Source organism: Kogia breviceps, chromosome 6, assembly GCF_026419965.1.
Source record: "Kogia breviceps isolate mKogBre1 chromosome 6, mKogBre1 haplotype 1, whole genome shotgun sequence".
Taxonomy (NCBI): Eukaryota; Metazoa; Chordata; class Mammalia; order Artiodactyla; family Physeteridae; genus Kogia; species Kogia breviceps.
The window spans coordinates 60905645-60925750 of record NC_081315.1 but is presented as its reverse complement, the minus strand read 5'-3'; the positions used below and the strand labels follow the sequence as shown (position 1 = coordinate 60925750).

Sequence of the window (20106 nt, the reverse complement as noted above, 5' to 3'; positions counted from 1 at the left end):
GTTTCACATTTGTGATATGGGCATAATTTCGCCAACAGTATAATCAGAACTACTCATCTGTTATGTTTGGACCAGAGAGGAGTAAAAGGCGATGATTATAGCTTACATTCTTCCCTAGATTTATTAGAGTAAAAGTTTGTTTAGAATGTGTCACTTGTGCTTATACTACTCACTTACTTGCAAAGGGAGAGGAAATCCATATTTAGAAATGGGTCAGTGTAGAACATGCTGTATTGAGCAACTGGCATTTTGAAGCTCCAAGCATTTTAAAAAAACAAACACAACCAAAACATGTAACTACAAATTGCAATTGTTTTTCATTGACGTGTTACCTCTTAGAGAAAAATATATTTGGTAGGAATGTTTCACACCTAGAGAGAAAATAAAATCATATCTGAATGTTGAAAGGTAAAAAAGCAAACAAGAAAAGATTGTGAGAAACATCTTTCCAGTTGTTTTAGCTGCTTATTTTATGCACATGTGTGGCTAATTACTAAAGCTTCATTTTAGGGAGATCTTTTTTGGGGAACTAATGCTGTGCAGTGATTTTTCCTTGTGAAATTTAAACTTGGAATGCTTCATATTTGGGATGAACTCCTGTAGTGCTTAAGCTTCTCAGTGAGTCAGAAACAAAGTAGCTTGTTTTTTTTAGACCTTATTATTATCCTTACTGACATTTTCTGACATGCTGTATGTCATGGAAATTAACAGTTTCTATTTGTTAGGATACACTGAAGGTATTTGTAAATTATCTGTAATGTTCTGTTGTACATTATGTTACATACTCAAAGTCAGTGTTAGAAAATTATTGCCAGAATGAATATTTTGAATTTTGAATAAGGTTAAAAATGTTGGAGATGTTTGGGTAGCATATTGAATTTAAGTGTGAAGAAATCTGTTTTTTGGGGAAAAATCTTTTTATTTAGAATTGACCTTAAAAAGAAGGTCACATTCATTCAATGGGACTTAATATCCTTTTGCTCTCTCACATATACTATCCGGAATCAGCCCTTTTTTTTTTTTTTTTTTTTTTTTGAGGTATGTGGGCCTCACTATTGTGGCCACTCCCATTGCGGAGCACAGGCTCCGGACGCGCAGGCTCAGTGACCACGGCTCACGGCCCCAGCCGCTCCGCGGCATGTGGGATCTTCCCGGACTGGGGCACGAACCCGTGTTCCCTGCATCGGCAGGCGGACTCTCAACCACTGCACCACCAGGGAAGCCCAGCCCTGTTTTTAAAAGAAGATGCATATCTTAAATTTGTTTCTTTTCACATGTTGTTTTTATTGTTTCTTTTTCTCTTTGTTAAAAAAAATTTATTTTTGCATTTGGCTCAATGCCTTATGAGTGTCATTGATTACCAAAATTTGAACTATACAAATAAGTTTTCCTTTCATTGTGTGTGACCAAAGACGTGATTTGATTGACTCAAGTAGCCCCTCATTAAGCTCTGTAATTTTAAATATACTTAACTGTTCATTGTTACATACCCCATTTATTTGTCTTATAGCCAAAATGCTTGTGCTTTTTATTAGAAAGTTTTACATTTACTCTTCAATTAATTCAATAAATATTAATTGAGAAGCTGCTGTTTATAACATTGTGTTATATTCCTTTTATATTAGATTGGTTTTAAATATGAAGTGTTACTATTCATTCTAAAAGTTTTTACATAGTTTCTTCTGGAATGGGCTCTATTTTCTAAATACAGTATCCTTACCATCACCATTTAGAAATTGGAAAAAATATAGATTTTTAAAATCTGTCTTGGTTTATACTAGTTGTAGGAAGTGGGTTTTTGTTTGTTTGTTTTATTTAAACTGGATGCTTGATCTTCAAATCATAAGACCTAGATATTGCTCCCAAATTCAACATGAACTTCCAAGACACTGCAGGTCCTAAGTAATATTTTACTTCATCCCCCCATTTTTTTTTTTTTTTTTTTTTTTGCGGTACACGGGCCTCTCACTGTTGTGGCCTCTCCCGTTGTGGAGCACAGGCTTCGGACGCGCAGGCTCAGCGGCCATGGCTCACGGGCCCAGCCGCTCCGCAGCATGTGGGATCTTCGTGGACCAGGACACGAACCTGTATCCCTTGCATCCCTGCATCAGCAGGCAGACTCGCAAACACTGTGCCACCAGGGAAGCCCCATCCCCCCCATCTTAACTAATTCTGTGCTAAATTTTATCTTGGATATAGCCCAACTATAATTCACCACTAATTAATCCCATTTTATCTTCAATGGCAGAAGAAAAAGGCCACAACTATATTCATTGAATGCATATTTTAAGGCCATGATGTGGCTTTTACTACTTCCTACATGTTCCATATTTGTCATTATAACATATCCATTATGTAAACATGTTCAGGAACTTACAAGGTCTCAATCAAAATATGGTTTCATATGTACCTTAAAATATCTAAGAAAGAAGAAATCAAGTCTGATGCTATCTGGTTGTTTCTGCTGTAGATGTTTCTGTGATTAACACTGTCACTTCACCTGGTTATTATTCAGTCCTTATAAAGATCTGATCCTAACCCTAGTCCCCCTAGTCAAGCGGCATAAGAAATTGCTTCACGGCCACTAGGATTCTTGGAAGAGTTGTGTCTCTGACTTAGCAGCGGTTCTCACACAGACACAAATCTTGCCAGTTCTGGCTCCAAAGTGTATATCTGCCCCTTGTTGCTCTGTATGCAAATTGGGCCTTTAGTGAAATCCTGCAGCCTGACCACATGCCCTAGACACAGACTCGATCCAAATTAACTTGGAATATGCCTGGAATATCCAGGGTGAAACACCATTCTGATACTCCATTCAAATTGGACTTCGGGGACAGCACAATGGAATCTACTTTCATCTGCCAAACATCTGCATCTCAGAGAGACCAGCGAGCAGAGCGGACTCCTAAGGCTGCATCTGGTCTTTCCACTAACCAAAAGTAACCCAGAGGGGGCCATTACCAACTTTATCTTATCTTACCCCACTCCCTTGACAAATAGAGAAATTCAGTGAAATTCATGTTTACAGAGTTCACCAAACTATTGAGAGTATTCTGATGATCTAAATTATACAAAGAACATACCGACATTGTATATGAGTTAGAAACGACAGAAAATAAATAGCAATAATTTGTAAGGATGACTGCTGTTGTTCCGCCTGCAGTTTTATCCCAAACAACTCAGAAGAGGGGAAATATTTGGATTTTCACTTTCTTATGACATGTATTCAAGACAAATACATTTTAAATAGGACAGAAAGTTTTGATAATGAGAAACAACAGTGACCATTATAGGGATTAAATATATAAAACCATATTTAGGGCTTCCCTGGTGGCGCAGTGGTTGGGAGTCCGCCTGCCGATGCGGGGGACGCGGGTTCGTGCCCCGGTTTGGGAGGATCCCGCGTGCTGCGGAGCGGCTGGGCCCGTGAGCCGTGGCCGCTGAGCCTGCGCGTCCGGAGCCTGCGCTCCGCAGGGGGAGAGGCCACAACAGTGAGAGGCCCGTGTACCACAAAAAAAAAAAAAAAACCCACCATATTTAAGGCATTTAATTCACAGTTTGGGACAACAAGCTGGAATGTAGACATTTTTTTTTTTTTTTTTTTTTTTTTTTCTGGTATGCGGGCCTCTCACTGCTGTGGCCTCTCCCGTTGCGGAGCACAGGCTCCGGACGCGCAGGCCCAGCGGCCATGGCTCACGGGCTTAGTTGCTCCGCGGCATGTGGGATCCTCCCGGACCAGGGCACGAACCCGTGACCCCTGCATCGGCAGGCGGATTCTCAACCACTGCGCCACCAGGGAAGCCCTGGAATGTAGACATTTTACACAGAGTAACAGAATTTAGAATTCTATATATTTCAGTCTCTTTTCTATTATAGATTTTTATTGGTTTATGAACACAGGTCTTGCAGATGGTCTTGTGTATACCATCAGCTGCTCTGCCTAGACCTCTCCCTCCTGGAAGTTCTCACTTTTATCTCCTACCCAACCTGTGCACTGTGAGTGTAACTGTAGGTTAAAAACGTTTAAAGACCCTGTGGTTCACAAATACTGGAGGGAAAGAGACTAAGAAAAAGAGTAACAGAGGGACAGACATGTAGGCAGACCTTGTTTTCCAATGTTGGCGTCCCATTTTAGAAAATGTTTTCCCTCATGCTGCTTGTGTTTCTTGCTTTACTAATGTTTATGTTGCCTGCAGTTCCATGTATAGGGATTTTCATGGCTTAACAAAATATCCCCCTGAAGCTATAATCCTGTCCAGGTTGTTTGAACAGTCATGCATTCACATATTGACATTCATATATTAGTATGAATGCATTCATGACATGAGAACAGCTATGTTGAAGTAGAATATTTGGGGAGATAGGGCAAACGTGGATCATGATTGTGTTCAGAAAAAGTGTCTCTGTGTGTCTAGCAACCCAGGTAAGACAATGAGAGGGGAGGAACAAAGACTCATTTAGTCTGTATCAAAAATTTGCTGCTCCACATCAAGAAAAAATAGAGAAAAACCAAACCAAACCAAACAAAATCACCAAACTTCTGCCTCCTGGCTCTGAATGTGCCTTTCTGTTCCCAGGACTCAGGCAAATTCTAGAGTTTTAGAACTATAAAACCTAAATACCATTGACATCATTACTTTTATGGAAAAAAAATCTGTCCTAAGATCAGATAACAAATTAATTTTTCTAAGCACCGTTTGATTTTAGTTTCCAAGGGCTTGTTGTGTTCTTATACCAGTATTAAGACCTCTGGTAGCTTGTTGTTCTGGTAGGCCGGCTTGTCTTTTAGCTTCTGGATAGTGCTGAGAAGTAAAACGTACAAGTGTTTTATCTGTACAAAACCAAATTTGAGAAAGAAGCAGAAATAAAGTAAGACAATAGAGAAAAATAAATACATAAAAAGAGAGAGGCCCCTAACCATTTGGGTATCCCATATATTACTAGCTCATAGGATGATCTACAATTTGAATTTATTCATAGTCAGTGGTTTGGGAACTTTAAAACAAACCTGTAAAAACCCCATAAATAAGGTGAAAGCTTAGTGACATAATTTTGAAGATAAGAAATAGGCCCGATTTTAGATTGTTTTTGATAGTATAAGAGGTGTCCAGGCAAAACAAGCAGGTGAATTTCACTAGTTTGTTGGATATTAGGTTTTGTAATGGATAGACCATTTATCAGAAGTCTGGAGGGTGGCAGAGGGCACGGGTTAAAGGAATGGGCTTTGGACTCAATCATACCTGGGGAGATCTGGCTCTGCTATTTAAAAAGCTAATTGTTCTACGACAATTTTTAAAAATCTCTCTAAGTTCCAATTTTCTCATCTGTAAAATGGGGATAAAAATAGTATGCATTCTTAAGACTTGGAAGGATTAATTGAAGAAATTTATATAAAGTGTTTAGCACAGTTCCTAGAACATAATAAGCACTCAACAAATGGTAATTATTATTATTGTTAGAAATTCTTTTGAATTTTTGACTGCTGCTAGTTGTACTGAATTTACAAAGTTTGACTTTTTTCATTCACATTAACATTTGAGGATTTAAAAATAGGGATTAGGTAATAATGTACATATTTTTTTCATTTATAAATATTCCTTAATATTATTTTTTAAGTGAACAGATGCTTCAGTAGTATACTTTTTTCATGGTGATCATCAAGTTCTTTGCCAATTTATATATATATATATATATATATATATATATATATATATATATATATATAAATGGAATCCAAAGTCTCAAATGATGCAATTTTGCATCTAGTGTGTCAATGACTTAGAGAACCCTGGTTTTATTAATAGCATTTGGTTTGTCTTTAAATTCATTCTATGATGCTATTAGCTCTCTTGATGTCAACTAAGGCTGACCTTTATTGGAAACTATTTTCTGTTTCTGTTGAGAATTAATGAAGGCAGATGGCAACACATATTTGAAGAAACATCCTTATAAGGTCCTCTGTGATGAAAGTGCAGAGTATGAAAGATAATGCATCAATTATCATAGATAGGACACCTGATCCAATGTTCAATCAATCAATAATAGTATTTAAGGTGGTAAAAATTAACTAGTGTTTAAAATAGTTGTCCCATCTGTTAGTTGTCATTTAGTGATGACAATTTTAATGTAATAGGTCCATTTTGAGGTCTTGAGCATTTGAACTTGTGCCATTACTTGGCAGACTAGATTATGAAGTGCTTTGTATTTATGGAAGTGCTTGTTTAAAAATTTAATGTAAACTATTTGCATACAAATAGTAAATCACAGCAACTTCTAGTTATTCTTTTCTTAAAATAGCAACATGGTACACTCTAGATAGAAAAACCAAATTTAGAGAAAATTTTATTTTCTAAAATGCATACACTTTCTTCTCTCGTTTCTTTCCCCACCACATTTTCTTGCTCTCTATTTATCATATGAAGTTGGTTTTGGTGAACTTAGTTTCAAATTATGGGTCTCTGGATTTCCAACCTTTACAATTTTTTGAAAGGCTAGATGCTTTTTCACATAAATTAACTTTTTTTGCCTTATCTTGGTCTTTTTATGATTGTTGATTTGCTTACTAGATAGACATTTTTAATATTCTCATTAATTCATGCATTCAATCTGTATTCTCTAAGCATTTTTTTTGTTGTTGTACTGTGTGTACAAAGCAATGTGCTAGTCCTGGAAGGCTAGCTCAGTATAATATGATCCCATTTCTATGCTCAGAGTTTGTTTTCTAATAGAGGAGGTGATTCAACACTCAATAAGATCATAAGAAATTAAAAAATCAAAATAAACTTTAGAGAAAGGTAGGTAGTGTTCTGAGGGGAATTCATCTAGATTTTGTCAGATGGTGATGCCAATTTTATGACTCATGGTCTAAACTGCTTGTCTTTCAATGAATGTGTTACCTGAATCACTTTTTCATTCAATAATACCATTTCTATAGAACTCATTTTGTTAAAATAATTAAGTACGAATATTAAACTAATTTAAGGGTATTCTTATATATAAATGTATATTATACTAGTTACTGCAAGATGTAACCAACCTTTAGTTATTCTTAATCTCTGCTTAATGTAATTTAATTTTGTTAATCTCAGACTTGAAAAGAACATAAATTTCTAAATTATCCTGAACTTATTCTTGAAAATCAAAATACTTTACAGGGGATAAACAGGGTCTGACTTCAGAACAGTAGACCATCAATGGACCTTGAAGGTGTTTATTCTCCCGTCTTAAGGAGAGCTCCATTAGAATCGATCATTTGATCTTGCTATTAGAACTACCATTTTAGAAATGTTTTGATGGAACACATCAAATCAAAAGAGGAAGTCAACACAAACATTTGTCTTAATAGTTTGAGATCTGATTTAATTATGGCCAATACTTTTAGGAGAAAGAAAACCAACATAATTTCAGAAATTCACACAGGTCATTCTGGGTTGCCTAGTCTTTGACACAGCTTTTGGAAAATCTCTTTATAATTTCTTGATTTACCTTATTCTAAGGGATTTTAAAAAATGATTTTTATTTCCAATAGACTCAATCTTTAAGCCTCTCTCATAAGTTTCTTGATGTTCAAAACATTTTTCTGTAATGCTGATAGAGGTGTGCCTAAAATAACTAGTAAAAAGATTGTAAGCTGTAAGATCAGTCAGTTTCCTTAACAGTATTTATTTTAAAATAAATTCGTTCAAGAATTGTCACCAGATAAAATAGATTTGGGGGCTTTATGTTTTCTTTTAACCGTCCATTTTCGAGGCTCAGTTCTCACTTTTATCTCAAATTGGTCAAAACTAAAGCAATAATACCTCAATTTTGTTAGTTAGGGTATTATTAGCTTCATATTCCTTTGACAAAACCTTTTTAGCTTCATATTCCTTTGGCAAAACTTTTGTATTCTGTTCCCTTCAGAGTCTTGTTATCTGAATTATGCCAAAATATTTAAAGATGTTAGTGATTTGAGACACTTCCCTTCCAAGAGGACACATTAACCTTTGACAGTGGTCCTCAATTCTTAAATGAACAAAAGTACTCACTCGTCAAAGGAGTGAGTTTGATTATCGCAGATAAAATAGCAGACCACAAGGTGTTTGGGCCCTGACAGTCTTTGGGTGACTCTGGAATCTCTTTGGTTATTTATGAGTTTAAACAGACCTCACTTGGAATTTCTCAGATAAAATATTTTATTCTATTTGTTTCCTAATTACTAAAGCCTCAATCACTAAGTGAAAAGTGGATTCACTGGCCAATGACCTTAAAAAGTGCAAATGTTCCCTCTTTCAGAGAGGCATATTCAGCAACAAAAATTCCATGATTTGACCCAGCTGTATTTTGGAGTCTGACATTTTATATTTCCACTGTTATTAAAGAAAGCACAGAAAGCATTTCTATATCCTGCTATAGTCCATCCTTCCTGTTTTAGTTATGAGCAGGAGATGCTAGAAACTACTGTACATCATCTGTTTTTACTGTCTGTCAAGAAAGAAATGTCGTTCAAAGATCATCTGGAACTTGTCTGCCTTTGCTAATGTAGTGCAGAGCAGTTCAAAAATAAAGGCAGGATTGTTGAGTCCATTAGGAGCAGCTTATTTCGTCATTGTTGTTTTTCGCTTGTAGCCTTGTGCCTTGTATGGTGGTTTCTGTTTCTCAGAACAAGCTAAGAAGAGCCATTCTGTTCCTGTGCTCTGGGAATGCTGGAGTAGAGAGTCTGTCTTTTTGAGAATAATATTTGGCTCATACAAGGGGCCTGTGTTCTGCAAGTGTAATGTTTGATGCATGTAAGGAGGATTAGCGTCCATGGAAATTGAGGCAGAAAAATTGAATAGAAATGCCAGAGTCAAATAAAGAAGTATTTATTTATTGATATTATGTTGAGCCTTTTAATAGAAAACATTAAATTAGTATAATTAAATAGGAGGTCTGATTTTGCTATCTTGCTTTTTGCCTGATGGGAAGTTCAGCATTGATTTTATGGCTACCAGGAAATTTTAGTTATCTTTTCATGTCTAAGGTTCCCAGACTTTGAGGCAACAACCCACTTTATCTGTGCTTATCTGTATTTATTCTAATCAAATAAGGGTTCCTACAGAATACAATCTTAGAATATATACTGAAAGACGACACAGAAATTTCCTAAGAGCTTGGTAGCTGTATATGAGGTGGTTAATAAAATTTTCTCTGCCATCTATTAAAGTTAAAGGGAGGACCACAGATTATTAGTAATTTTATAATTCACTTTACATGTTATGATTTAGTGCTATACCTTGGTCTTCTTTTTCTCCTTTTTAGATACTAGCTCAGTCGTGCACTGAAATCCTGGAATTACGGCCCTCAAGCGTCTGTGTGGGGGGTAAGTGGTTAGAATTTAAAAATACCTTGTAAGAAGTTGTACTTTTTTCCTAGTTAAAATATACGATTTGAAACTCATGTTGGAAAGAGAATAGCAAAATTAATTTTTTGGCATCTTTTTCTGTAAGAATTTTTAAATAATTCCTTGAAATATTTCTATTTTAAATTCAAATTTTTAAGATTGGAGTGTTATTTTAAATAATGAACATATTGTGTGACAGGCTTTTAAAATCTTCTGTATATTTAGTTCATGTTTGAGACCTTTCCTATGACAAGTAAAATAGAAAATTTTCTATTTTATCTGATTATACGAACAGTCAGGTATCTGTAGACTTTGAGCTCTGTGCCTTGATGACCTGGCCAAAGTACAGGACATGCCAGCTCAGGGCCCATAAAGAAGTGATTTATGGGTGGATGGCAGGAAAGAAGCAGGTGGCTTCATCAGCTGATTCTAAGAACAGACTTGGGTTTTAGCACTTTCAAGCCATCCAATGCAAAGAGAGTGCGATTCTCTCTGGCCTATACTATTTCTACTTCAGGTCTTACCTGGAGTTCATTTTAACCTGACTTTCAAAAGGAAAAACATTGGGTCTGGTGGGGAAGGAAATGTTTTGTGCAATTTACTGCAGATCCTCCCAACTGTTGGACATGGGATGAAGTTCTACATCTTTTAGACTCCTCCATTAATGATTACTGAGACGTTCAAGAGGAATTGTGCATTTGAACATTCCAGAAAAGGATGGCGTTCTATGCATTTAGAATTTTACCTAATCCTCATAACAACACTTTTCGACAGTTTTATAATCCCGGGTTCACGGATGGGGAAACTGAGACAGAGACATGTTCAGTACTTGCTATTAGTAAATGTCCTGTTAGACTCTTGTCTATCTTACTCCTAAAGCTCATGTTCTTTTTCTGAGTCACATTTTAAGTTTCACTTGCACTTTATTTTAACTTATAAGAAAATTCCTTTCATAATACACTGAATGGAGAATGGCATGGCAGTATTTTCTTCCACAGTTAATTATTCTGTATGTCTTAGATTATTTCAGATAGGAGGTCTCTGAGAGGATTGAAAGTTGATCACTATTAAAATAGTTGTCATACCACCTTGCAACTAAGCAGCAAACATTTAGTTGTCAATCAAAACATTGATTGGCGACTAAAATTTTCTTCTAGCATATTATTTCACTTTCTAACATTTAGTGACTGCTCCTCTTACACAGAATATGAGTTCAATCAACCTCTTTTACCTATTGGTCATAGATTATTATTAGTCCAAAATGCATGACCCTTGATGAGTTATAAGTTTGTATGCAACAGAAAATAAAACTGGAATTAAGGATGTGAAGAAGCTGTTAAAGAAGAGCTATGTACGAGGGGTCATAGATTAAAGAAAATATAATACACGACTGTTCTAAGAACCAGATAATATGAGGTATTAACTTATTTACATTCTCACACCTCAGTTCCTAAGACAACAGGAAAACAGAGTTTTCTTTCCTGTGGATATTTTCTTCAGGATAGAATTTGGGCAAGTTTGTATGGTATTTGTCTGGGATGACTGTTATGCTTCAATTCTAAAATCTTGGTCGCTATTGGAAAACACTTTGTTCAAAAAATAAAATAACACATCTCTATGTGGCAGCAAAGGATATCTTCACTGTACATACCTGGAGGGTGTAAGAAAACAAGTAGGACCATGTCTTCATTGTTATTAGTTGGCTGAATAGTACTAAAAAGTTCATTCTTTGTACCTTGATACTTTTGTTTCAAGTTACGCTTTTTGTTGTTGTTTTTTGTAAAGTAGTGATTAAATTTTTTATTTTTCCTTTTACTTCTAGAGGAATTTCAAATAGTTTTGAATGGAAGAGGATTCAACTTGGGCAGTCGGAGTGGCAGTGTTCTCTGTACTTACACTGTTAATGAAACATACACAAAGAGTAAGTCTCCATAATTTCAATATTGCTTTAATATCTCCATAGTACATCAGCATCAAGTGTTTTCCTTTTTTCCCCAACTGAGACCAACTGTGCTATATTTTTGTATCAGAGGGGAAAGAAAGGAAGTCCAATGATAATACAAGTAGTAATAATAATTACTTAATAGTTATTTGATAATGGCAACATTTGTTCATAACTTAATAAATGTTGCACCCCATCCTAAGTAGCCTCATTATACAAATGATGGCCTTGTGGCTGAAAGAGTCAAATAACTTGCCTGTGGTGACACAAGTAATAATGAGCAGAGCTGAGAGTTGAACCCAATTTTCCTGACTGCACTCCATACGGACTCTCTCCACCGCCTGATTTAATTGCCTCTTTCTCCAGATTTGTTTCTTGTTACTCTTGCCTGAAAATCTAACTGTCTTGGACTAGTCTACTACTTACTGCCTTATTTTATTGTCACTTGTTATCTTTATCTAATTTCCCAATAATTTGTCAGCCAGTTTCCTGAAGACGGGCTTTTTGCCTTATAGATATATCTCCAATGCCCACCTGGCACAGTGTTTGTTGATAATTATCATATTTAGGGAATTAGGTTTTATTTTCCCTCACTTGGCTTTCAAAAACGGAGAAGATGAGTGTAACATTTTTATCTTTATTTTGAGAAAAACTTCTGCTCTTTAAATAGATCTTAGTATGCTGAGCGTTTTGGGTCTCTATTAAGACATTTTCTCCTCATTGATGATTATATTGTCTTCTAAAATTTTATACTGTAAGGCAGATGCTGCAACTCTGTGAGCTCTGGTGGAATTATTTTTTGAGAGGTTCATCTACAATTTTGTTGTTTATCTGATGGTTCTAAATCCTCCAATCAATACAGCTTTGGCTACATACACAGTCACTGCTCTGTACGTTTGTTGAATTAAAGTGGTGAGGATCTCAGCATGGTAAATGCCATCAGTAATTCCTCTCTTTCTTATTAAGATCATCATTTTGGTAAGGAAAGACAATAATATTAGTAAAAAACTTTCTTCCTAGTAGGTTCTACAACTGAAGATGACAAAATAATTTTACCATTTTTATTCAGTAGTCATCTGTATCTAAGCATTGGCTTTACCTTATTCCTCTTGATTACATATTTGAGATGATTATAATATAAACATATTTTACACTTAGCTACATAGGATTGAATTTATTAAAGTAAATCTCAAATAAATTGAGTCAGATTGTATTTTCATCATTTGTATTCTAATATTATCCATCTAATTATGTAACTTTTCTGAGTATTTATAGTCTAGATCATTTTTCTCATATGCTATTAAAATTGCAAGGCAATTTAAGCATTCTATAAAATGTGTTTATATATTATAAACCCAATTATTTTATTAAACTCTTGAAAGAATGTATTATCCTTTGGACATTTGTCTTCTCTATTTTTTTTTTTTTTTGTTTTGTTTTTGGTACGCGGGCCTCTCACCATTGTGGCCTCTCCCGTTGCGGAGCGCAGGCTCAGCGGCCATGGCTCACGGGCCCAGCCGCTCCGCGGCATGTGGGATCTTCCTGGACCGGGGCACGAACCCATGTCCCCTGCATCGGCAGGCGGACTCTCAACCACTGCGCCACCAGGGAAGCCCTTCTCTATCATTTTAAAATTCTGCTTTAAAAATATATATAATTTTTCCTTGAAAATCTAATATATTGGCAAAATTTAGGGAGAAAAGGTGATAATTTTATAATATCTACAAGCTGTATGTGAACTTAATCTATATCAAAAAATCATAATTTATGATTTACCAGTACTATATATCAATGAGGCATATAATCTCTTCCTGTTTTTCATTCTGTGTTCCTTCTCCTCTTTCTTTAGATGAGTATCTTTTTGTTTTTTTCATGCTAATGTATCTAATGTCCCACACTTGAACTCTGCTGCATCTCTTTATATTTTTAATGAAACTGTGTGAGATACATAAAACCCTTTATTGATTAAATGACATTTTATTTTATAGGTGTAATGCCAGTGAGTGTGGAAAGTAATTCTATGCTTTGTCCTGCACCTACCCTGAATGAAGTTGGACAGTAAGTACTTTATGAAAAACATTTAAAAACTTTTTAGCTACAAATTATAAGGAAATAGTGACAAAATATACATTGGTTGTCTTATTTTATCTTTTCTTGATATACAGATTAAACATGAAATAGTAAATCCTAGACAACTCACTCTGGTTAGTACTTTATACATATTCTTAGTAGGTTGAAAAGGGTAAAGTCTGTTTTATCTTATTTCTTAAATATTGATTAAAAGACTCTATAAATATTTATCTGGATAGATTTGAGAAATATTGTTAGAACCTTTAAATAATAAAGCCATAGCCATTATTTTGAACTTTAGAGTATTGAATTTACACACACACACATACACATACACACAAGAGTTTCAAAGTGGGATTTTGACTAATTACTATAGTGTTTAAATATTAAGATTGAAGAGCAAAAGGAACATGGCTCAATAAGGCACAACTTAGACTAGGAAATATTTGTGCATTAATTTGTGTCCCAGTCCTATTAAGGAGTATATTTTCATGTTCTTTGGTGTGGCAATAAACCATGATAGCTGGATAAAATAAGGGATATTTAGTTTGGAAGAAGGGCTTTTATTTTAATCACCTATATATAGATAATTTCACCATCAACTTAATATTTCCATGTGTGATTTTTTCCTCCTGCCCTCTCTATTATACAGGAAATGATTGCAAATAGTTCAAATGTTCTCTTGTCCAACAGTAATAGATGCAATATGCTTAGGATAATGGATAGGATACAGTTTTCAAGAATCACTATATACTGATCTCAAACCTTCCTCTGGATCAGAGGAAACTAAAATACATAAGGTCCCAATCCAAAGTCTGGATTAGTGTTCAGAGAGTGAAGATTATATATTCCTTTGTGGAACCTAAGAAAATCATTTTAGTAGTTTGAAGTTCACTTGAGCACTTAACATTTGTGGGTGCTTAAATATTCAAGATATCTGTTGGACATCACTTCTGGTCATCCAAGTAAATTGGAGCAGTATCAGCTTTCTATATGAAATTGATTGAAAAAAGCTGCATAATATAACTTATAAAAACAAGACTATCAGAATCTATTTTCTTTCTATAAAAATGTAGTCATTTTTTGAGTCATATAATAATCTGGTATTGGTAACATGCTTATGGCCAAATTAGACTGGCCTTGGAATTTAAGGCCCATCCATTTTGCGTGGAGCCATCTGTACCACAAGGGCACAGTGGGACTCAATGGCTTTCTGAGTAATAGTCTTGTATTAACAAAGATAAATCTGTTGACTTAAAGTTTGGTCTTATTTTATTGAATCTATAAGTCCATATTGATTCTCCTGATTGTTCTCCCCAGTCTGTTTTCAGAGCTGTCTTCTCTGTCTTAGTCACTGGCAGCTCCATCCTTTTTGTTGTTCAGGTAAAAAACCTTTGACTCATTATTGATCTCTTTTATGCAGCCCATAAGCAAATCTCAGCTCTGATTTCAAAACATGTTCAGAATCCAGTCCTTCCCCACCACCTCCACTGATACGACCCTAGACCAAGCTACTGTCATTTCTTGCTTAGGTTATTAGCCTCTCAACCCATCTTTCTTCTTCTGTCCTTGGCAAAAGTGATCCTGTTAAAACAGATCAGTTTATGTCAACCCTCCACTTAAAATCCTTGATAATGAGTTCCTCATTACATTTAGAGTACAAGTCTAATCACTGCAATGTACTATAAGGTTCTACAAGATCTGGCCCTCACTGCATCTCCAACTTCATCCTCTTTTTGCCCCTTCTGTTATGGTCACACTGGCCTCTTTGTTGTTCTTTAACCACCTGAGCTTATTCCAGTGGCTTGAAAGGCTCCTTCCTTCTTGTCTCACTCTCTCAACTTCAACTTTTGTTCAACATATCACCTTCTCTGTAAGCCCTTGCCAGTCACCCTATTTAATCATACAATCTTCCCCCTCCCTTGAGTTTAACAGTCTCTATTCTCTTTTCATGGTTCACTTTTTCTCCACAGCATTTATTTGTTTGTTATTGTGTCTCCCTTCTCCTGCTGGGATGAATTTGGTTTATTTTGTTTCTTTCTGTATCTCTAACACCAACACAATGCCTGACAGATAGTAGATTCACTAAATGTTTGTTGCATGAAAGAATGAATACATTTTTCTCAAATATTTTGATTTACTATTTATGTAAAGAGCTAAAAGAGTGCATTTTATTACTGGGTATATCAGGTAGGAGAAAGATGATCAGAATTCTGTTTGGGGGATCATACCATTTAAGAGAGCAGGAAACTATCTTGACCTTTTCATAGTAATGACTAGTTAAGGAAGACAGCTTACTTTCTTCTCCAAAGTAGTTATAAAATGCAATATACCTGTTCTATCCAACACTGAATTTGTTTTCTCTAGAATTTGCCTTGGGGCACAGTCTCCTTTTTAAGAGACTGCCACAGATACTGCTGGTATTCTTTAGTGATTTGTAGATTGGCTAAATACTCAGAAGATGTGATTTTTAAAAATCACATAAGACATAATAAATATCAAGCACGAGAAAAAATCATTTGTTTGCTTTTTGACATTAATATTTCACCTACAAGCAAGCTGAGAATGTTTTGGAAGGCGATCTGTCTAAAATAATTACTTTTGCTTCTTTTTTGTCTATCAAGTACATGTCACCACTGAGGCAAAATATGTGAAGATTTTATTTATTAATGTATTGGACATTTGGCGACATCATTATTTGTTCTACTAAGTACGTTGCAAGCAATTTGGACCTTTCCTTTGCCTTGAATTTCCTTCAGATACTTTTGTAGGCGATGAGCTCTCTTATGAGATTGGATTAAAATCAACACAACTGAAACAGTTTGGCCTTGTAAGGTGACTATGCTTAATATGTTTGTCTAATTAGCTTTTGGCTAAGGATTCAAAACCATTAAGTAGCTAGTTAGTCTATGTTTCAAATAAACACATCTGGCCCAACAATGAATGAAAGTTTTTCCTGTGTGAGGGTGACAGATGTGGTGATGGTTCCCCCTGTCCTCTCACTTAAATAATTAACAGCATGCTGGTGAAGTAACCCTAGACAGACAGCCTCAAAGCCAGATGCACAGTCTCAGAGCTGGAGCCATGGACATGTGTCTCGTCTCATTAGTGTGCTCTATCAGTTCCTTTCTCATCTTTATGTTACTTCCTGAATTACATTTTCTTTGAGGATTATTCCTTTAAAAATCCAGGGCTCGTGAATGTTGGTTTGAAAGAGGCTTAACATGAAGGTGTTTTACTTGGAGATGGGAACTTAGAATGTAGCAGAGTAGCTAGGACATAGGTTTGCATTTGGAAATTGATGTCGTGGAGTAAACAAAAGTTAAAGCTATCTGGGCAAATTTTATCCAGGTTTATCATTGCTTAGCATTGTTGGAATGGGTCTTTGGAGTCCTTTCTTTGAGAGACATCTCTATGTATTAAATTTCTTTATCTGGTATGGAATTTTAGACTAAAATGAACATATTTTTAGTTTTTAAACAGAAAGAATGTAAAGGTGAGATTGTTCTTTCTGAGATTGTTCTTTCCTATATTTTTTCATTGGACACAATTTAATTAAAAAATGTCATATGGTTAAACAAATTGTCTTACCTAGAAAAATCTGTAGATTGTTTGGGAGTTAATTTCTGCCAGTGGTTCATTTGAACCAAAATGTCTTAAGTGTGAGTAGGAAGGACTCTGTGAAGTTATGCAGATCCTACCCTTTTGAGGGCAGTGGCCTCCTGGTGTAATGTGCAGGTGTCACCCGTTCTTGCAAAATGGGCTTATTCTCTGACCCTTGTTTAGTGGGACATCAACAATAGCACAGCTGCTCTGCAATAGTTGAGATCTCAAACCTGTAATTTGGCAAGAAGAACAGAACAAATTGGGTAAATATACATAAACACATTGTGAAGAAAGAAAAACAGAACAGAATGAACCAGAGCCTGATCCTACAGCTTGTTTGATAGATTTAAGGAGGCATATGGTATAGTTAAATGTGCTTTCAAAAACATTGGCCAGAATCTTCTGGCAAATATGAAATAAATATCTAAATCAGATGAAGCTGATAGTATTATTTCCCTTAAAAGGCAGCGTGGAAAGACAGTTGACAGAGGGTTTAAGTAAGAAGTGGTGGGACATAAGTGTATGTGGAAAATTTTAAGCATCTGATACTGAAGGATCACGGAGATGCATGTGTGTCAGACTTGGGGTTAGAGCCTGACTTGGTAATGGAATCTTATTTTCCTCAATGTTGTGATTTTTTTAAAATATAATTCATCTTGCCTGGAATAAAATTAATTCCATTTCCCTTTCTTGGTTTGACAAATTCCGCCTTTAGCACAGCTTCTCACATGAACAGTTAAAAGAAATATATATATACCTATATATGTATGGTTATATGAATTTATTTTATCAATTTGTTTTTTTTTGAGAGGGAGATATGACAAAATTTTTTTTTATTAGAAAAATTCTTTAAAACACCAGAAAACTGAGATGATGAATTGGTCATCAACAGATGACTTGGTGGATGAGGCTGCTTTGGCTGCACTGATCTCCCACCTCCTCCCTTGTTCAAGCTCCATGTCAAAGCAGCGCCATAGCTGCAGGGCCCCCATCTGGGCTCATGGTTGGACTGAGGACCTGAACTTTGTGACCTTTGAGCTCAGCCACCTTGGTTGGGTACTTACAAATAACAAGCTGGTTCTGGGCAAAGCCATGGCCTGAGATGAGCTTCTTGTAGTGGGGGGACCAGAGGATGGAGCACACTTGGAAGCATCCACAGCACTCAGACCCCATAGTAGACATTCTAGATGTGAATGTGTCAATCACTGGGTCTCCTTCTAGTTGCCGGGACCTTGGCCTGCCAGGGACACCAAGCTACAGCCTTGATAGCCCCTTGACACTGGGTGAATGTCTGCAGGGGAACCCAGCCACCCATTCCAGGAGCACTAGGCCATGTGATGACCAAATATTGTCCATCTGTATATCTACACAATCCCCAATTCCATTATCTTAGTAGCAGGTGATTGCAACCATAACTTTATCCTTTCTTCTTTTCCTTATGCGGAATGAGACTGTATTTATTTATTTTTTAAATCATGAATACCAGGACATTAGTTATATCTTTATTTTGAATATAAACATTAGAATCTTGGTGAGATTGGTTAAGGCTGAGGAGCCTCTCAGTTTTTATATTTCTCTATGCCCCTACCCCAATGGTGGAACATTTATGTATTCATTCACACAGTGTATCGCTTTCTGATTATATCTATAAATGTGATAAGTTCACCTAATCTGCATTGTATCTCCATCCTAAATATTATATTCAGTTCTGGAAATTATCTTTTAAGAGGAACAATAGTTAATTCAAGTACGTCTAGGGTGGCCAACAAAATATTGCCAAGTATGAAAATGTTAAAATACTGAATTAAAATACTGAAAAAGACACGATTCAGGTGTGACACATCAGCCCTCCAAATGTCAGGTCTGTCATGTGAAAGATAGATTTTACTTATTATTTATTGCTCCAAGAAGAAGAGAAAGAAAGAGTGGAAGGTAAAAGGAGGTACATTTCAGCTCAATATAAGAAAGATTTTTGTAAAACTTGGAATCATTTAGTGAGTGTTTTGGTAACTAAAGGTGTTCAAAGAGGGAAGCTATGTGGATATGGAAGATATTCCTTAAATATGTATTTAAATCCTCTTATATATCTGCTTTTAAATTTTATATTATGAAAGTTTTTGCTATTACTAAAATATTTGACTTTTTTGGATGAAAGGCACTAAAAATTGAGTGATCATTTTGAAGCATCTTTTTAGTATTTAAAAAGATACACAATGCAGTTGGGGTTATTTTCAGTATAATACTGAAAACATTTACAATAAAAGTATAGGTGTGATGTACAGTACAATTCTGATATAGCTTTTTTTTCTTCTAAAATCTAACACTCTTCCTGACTGCAGTGTTTGTTTTAGTTATATACATATATTGAGTATCTCAAAAAGAAATAATTTTAATCAATTATTTTATTCTTTTACCCCTTTGAAGAAAATATCCTTAAACAAAACATTAATTTATCTCTATATATTCATAACTAGAAGTAGAGTCTTTATTCACAAATATGAAACCTTATTTTCACCTCATAATTTATTATGCATAAAGCTAACTTTTAAAAAGCTCTTCAGAGTATTAAATAGTAGCACTTGATTTCAAAATATCTTAAGTCACCATAATTTTAATAGCTTTTTGAGTAGTTGCCAGTTTAATTTTCAGTATGTGCAAATTGGAGGTAAATTATTTATTACTTCCAGCAAATGTCTTTCACAATTTTATTTAATTTTTTCATCTTTTTAAATGGATCATAAAATGGCAGTCTTTTATTGGACATCCATAAAGTCAGCAGCAAATAAATACTTTGCAAATAGGTTGCTATGATTGAAATGTCAACCGTATTTCATTCAGTATGAAATTTCCTCAGATCAGAGTAGCCCTAACGTATGGCAATGAGCTGTTCTCCTGTTCTGGAATTGTCTTACATCTTTAAACCTTAAATTAAAGCACTGTGACCATTAGGACTTTTAATTATTTAATAATTATTTAATAATTTCTCATGTGGAATGAATTTAGTACCCTTGAATTTAGTTTTATCACTATTAATTGAGGACCAATTGACATTAAAATGCACTTCAAGCAGTCTTTTTGTTAAGTTGTTCAGGTTTCTTCTGTCCTTCTACTTAAATGTTCTGAGGAT

The 20106-nt window shown here is 35.3% G+C and overlaps 1 protein-coding gene across 6 annotated transcripts in view; it reads left to right on the top strand.

Annotated features, from left to right (window-relative positions):
- Positions 1–20106, top strand: part of ANTXR2 (ANTXR cell adhesion molecule 2) — a 162671-nt gene that overhangs the window by 29284 nt on the left and 113281 nt on the right. For all 6 annotated transcript variants that reach the window (XM_059066445.2, XM_067035906.1, XM_067035903.1 and 3 more), the window contains exons 8-10: positions 9280–9340; positions 11184–11282; positions 13292–13361. In XM_059066445.2, coding sequence (XP_058922428.1) covers positions 9280–9340; positions 11184–11282; positions 13292–13361 — 230 coding nt within the window. The remainder of the gene's footprint in view (positions 1–9279; positions 9341–11183; positions 11283–13291; positions 13362–20106) is intronic.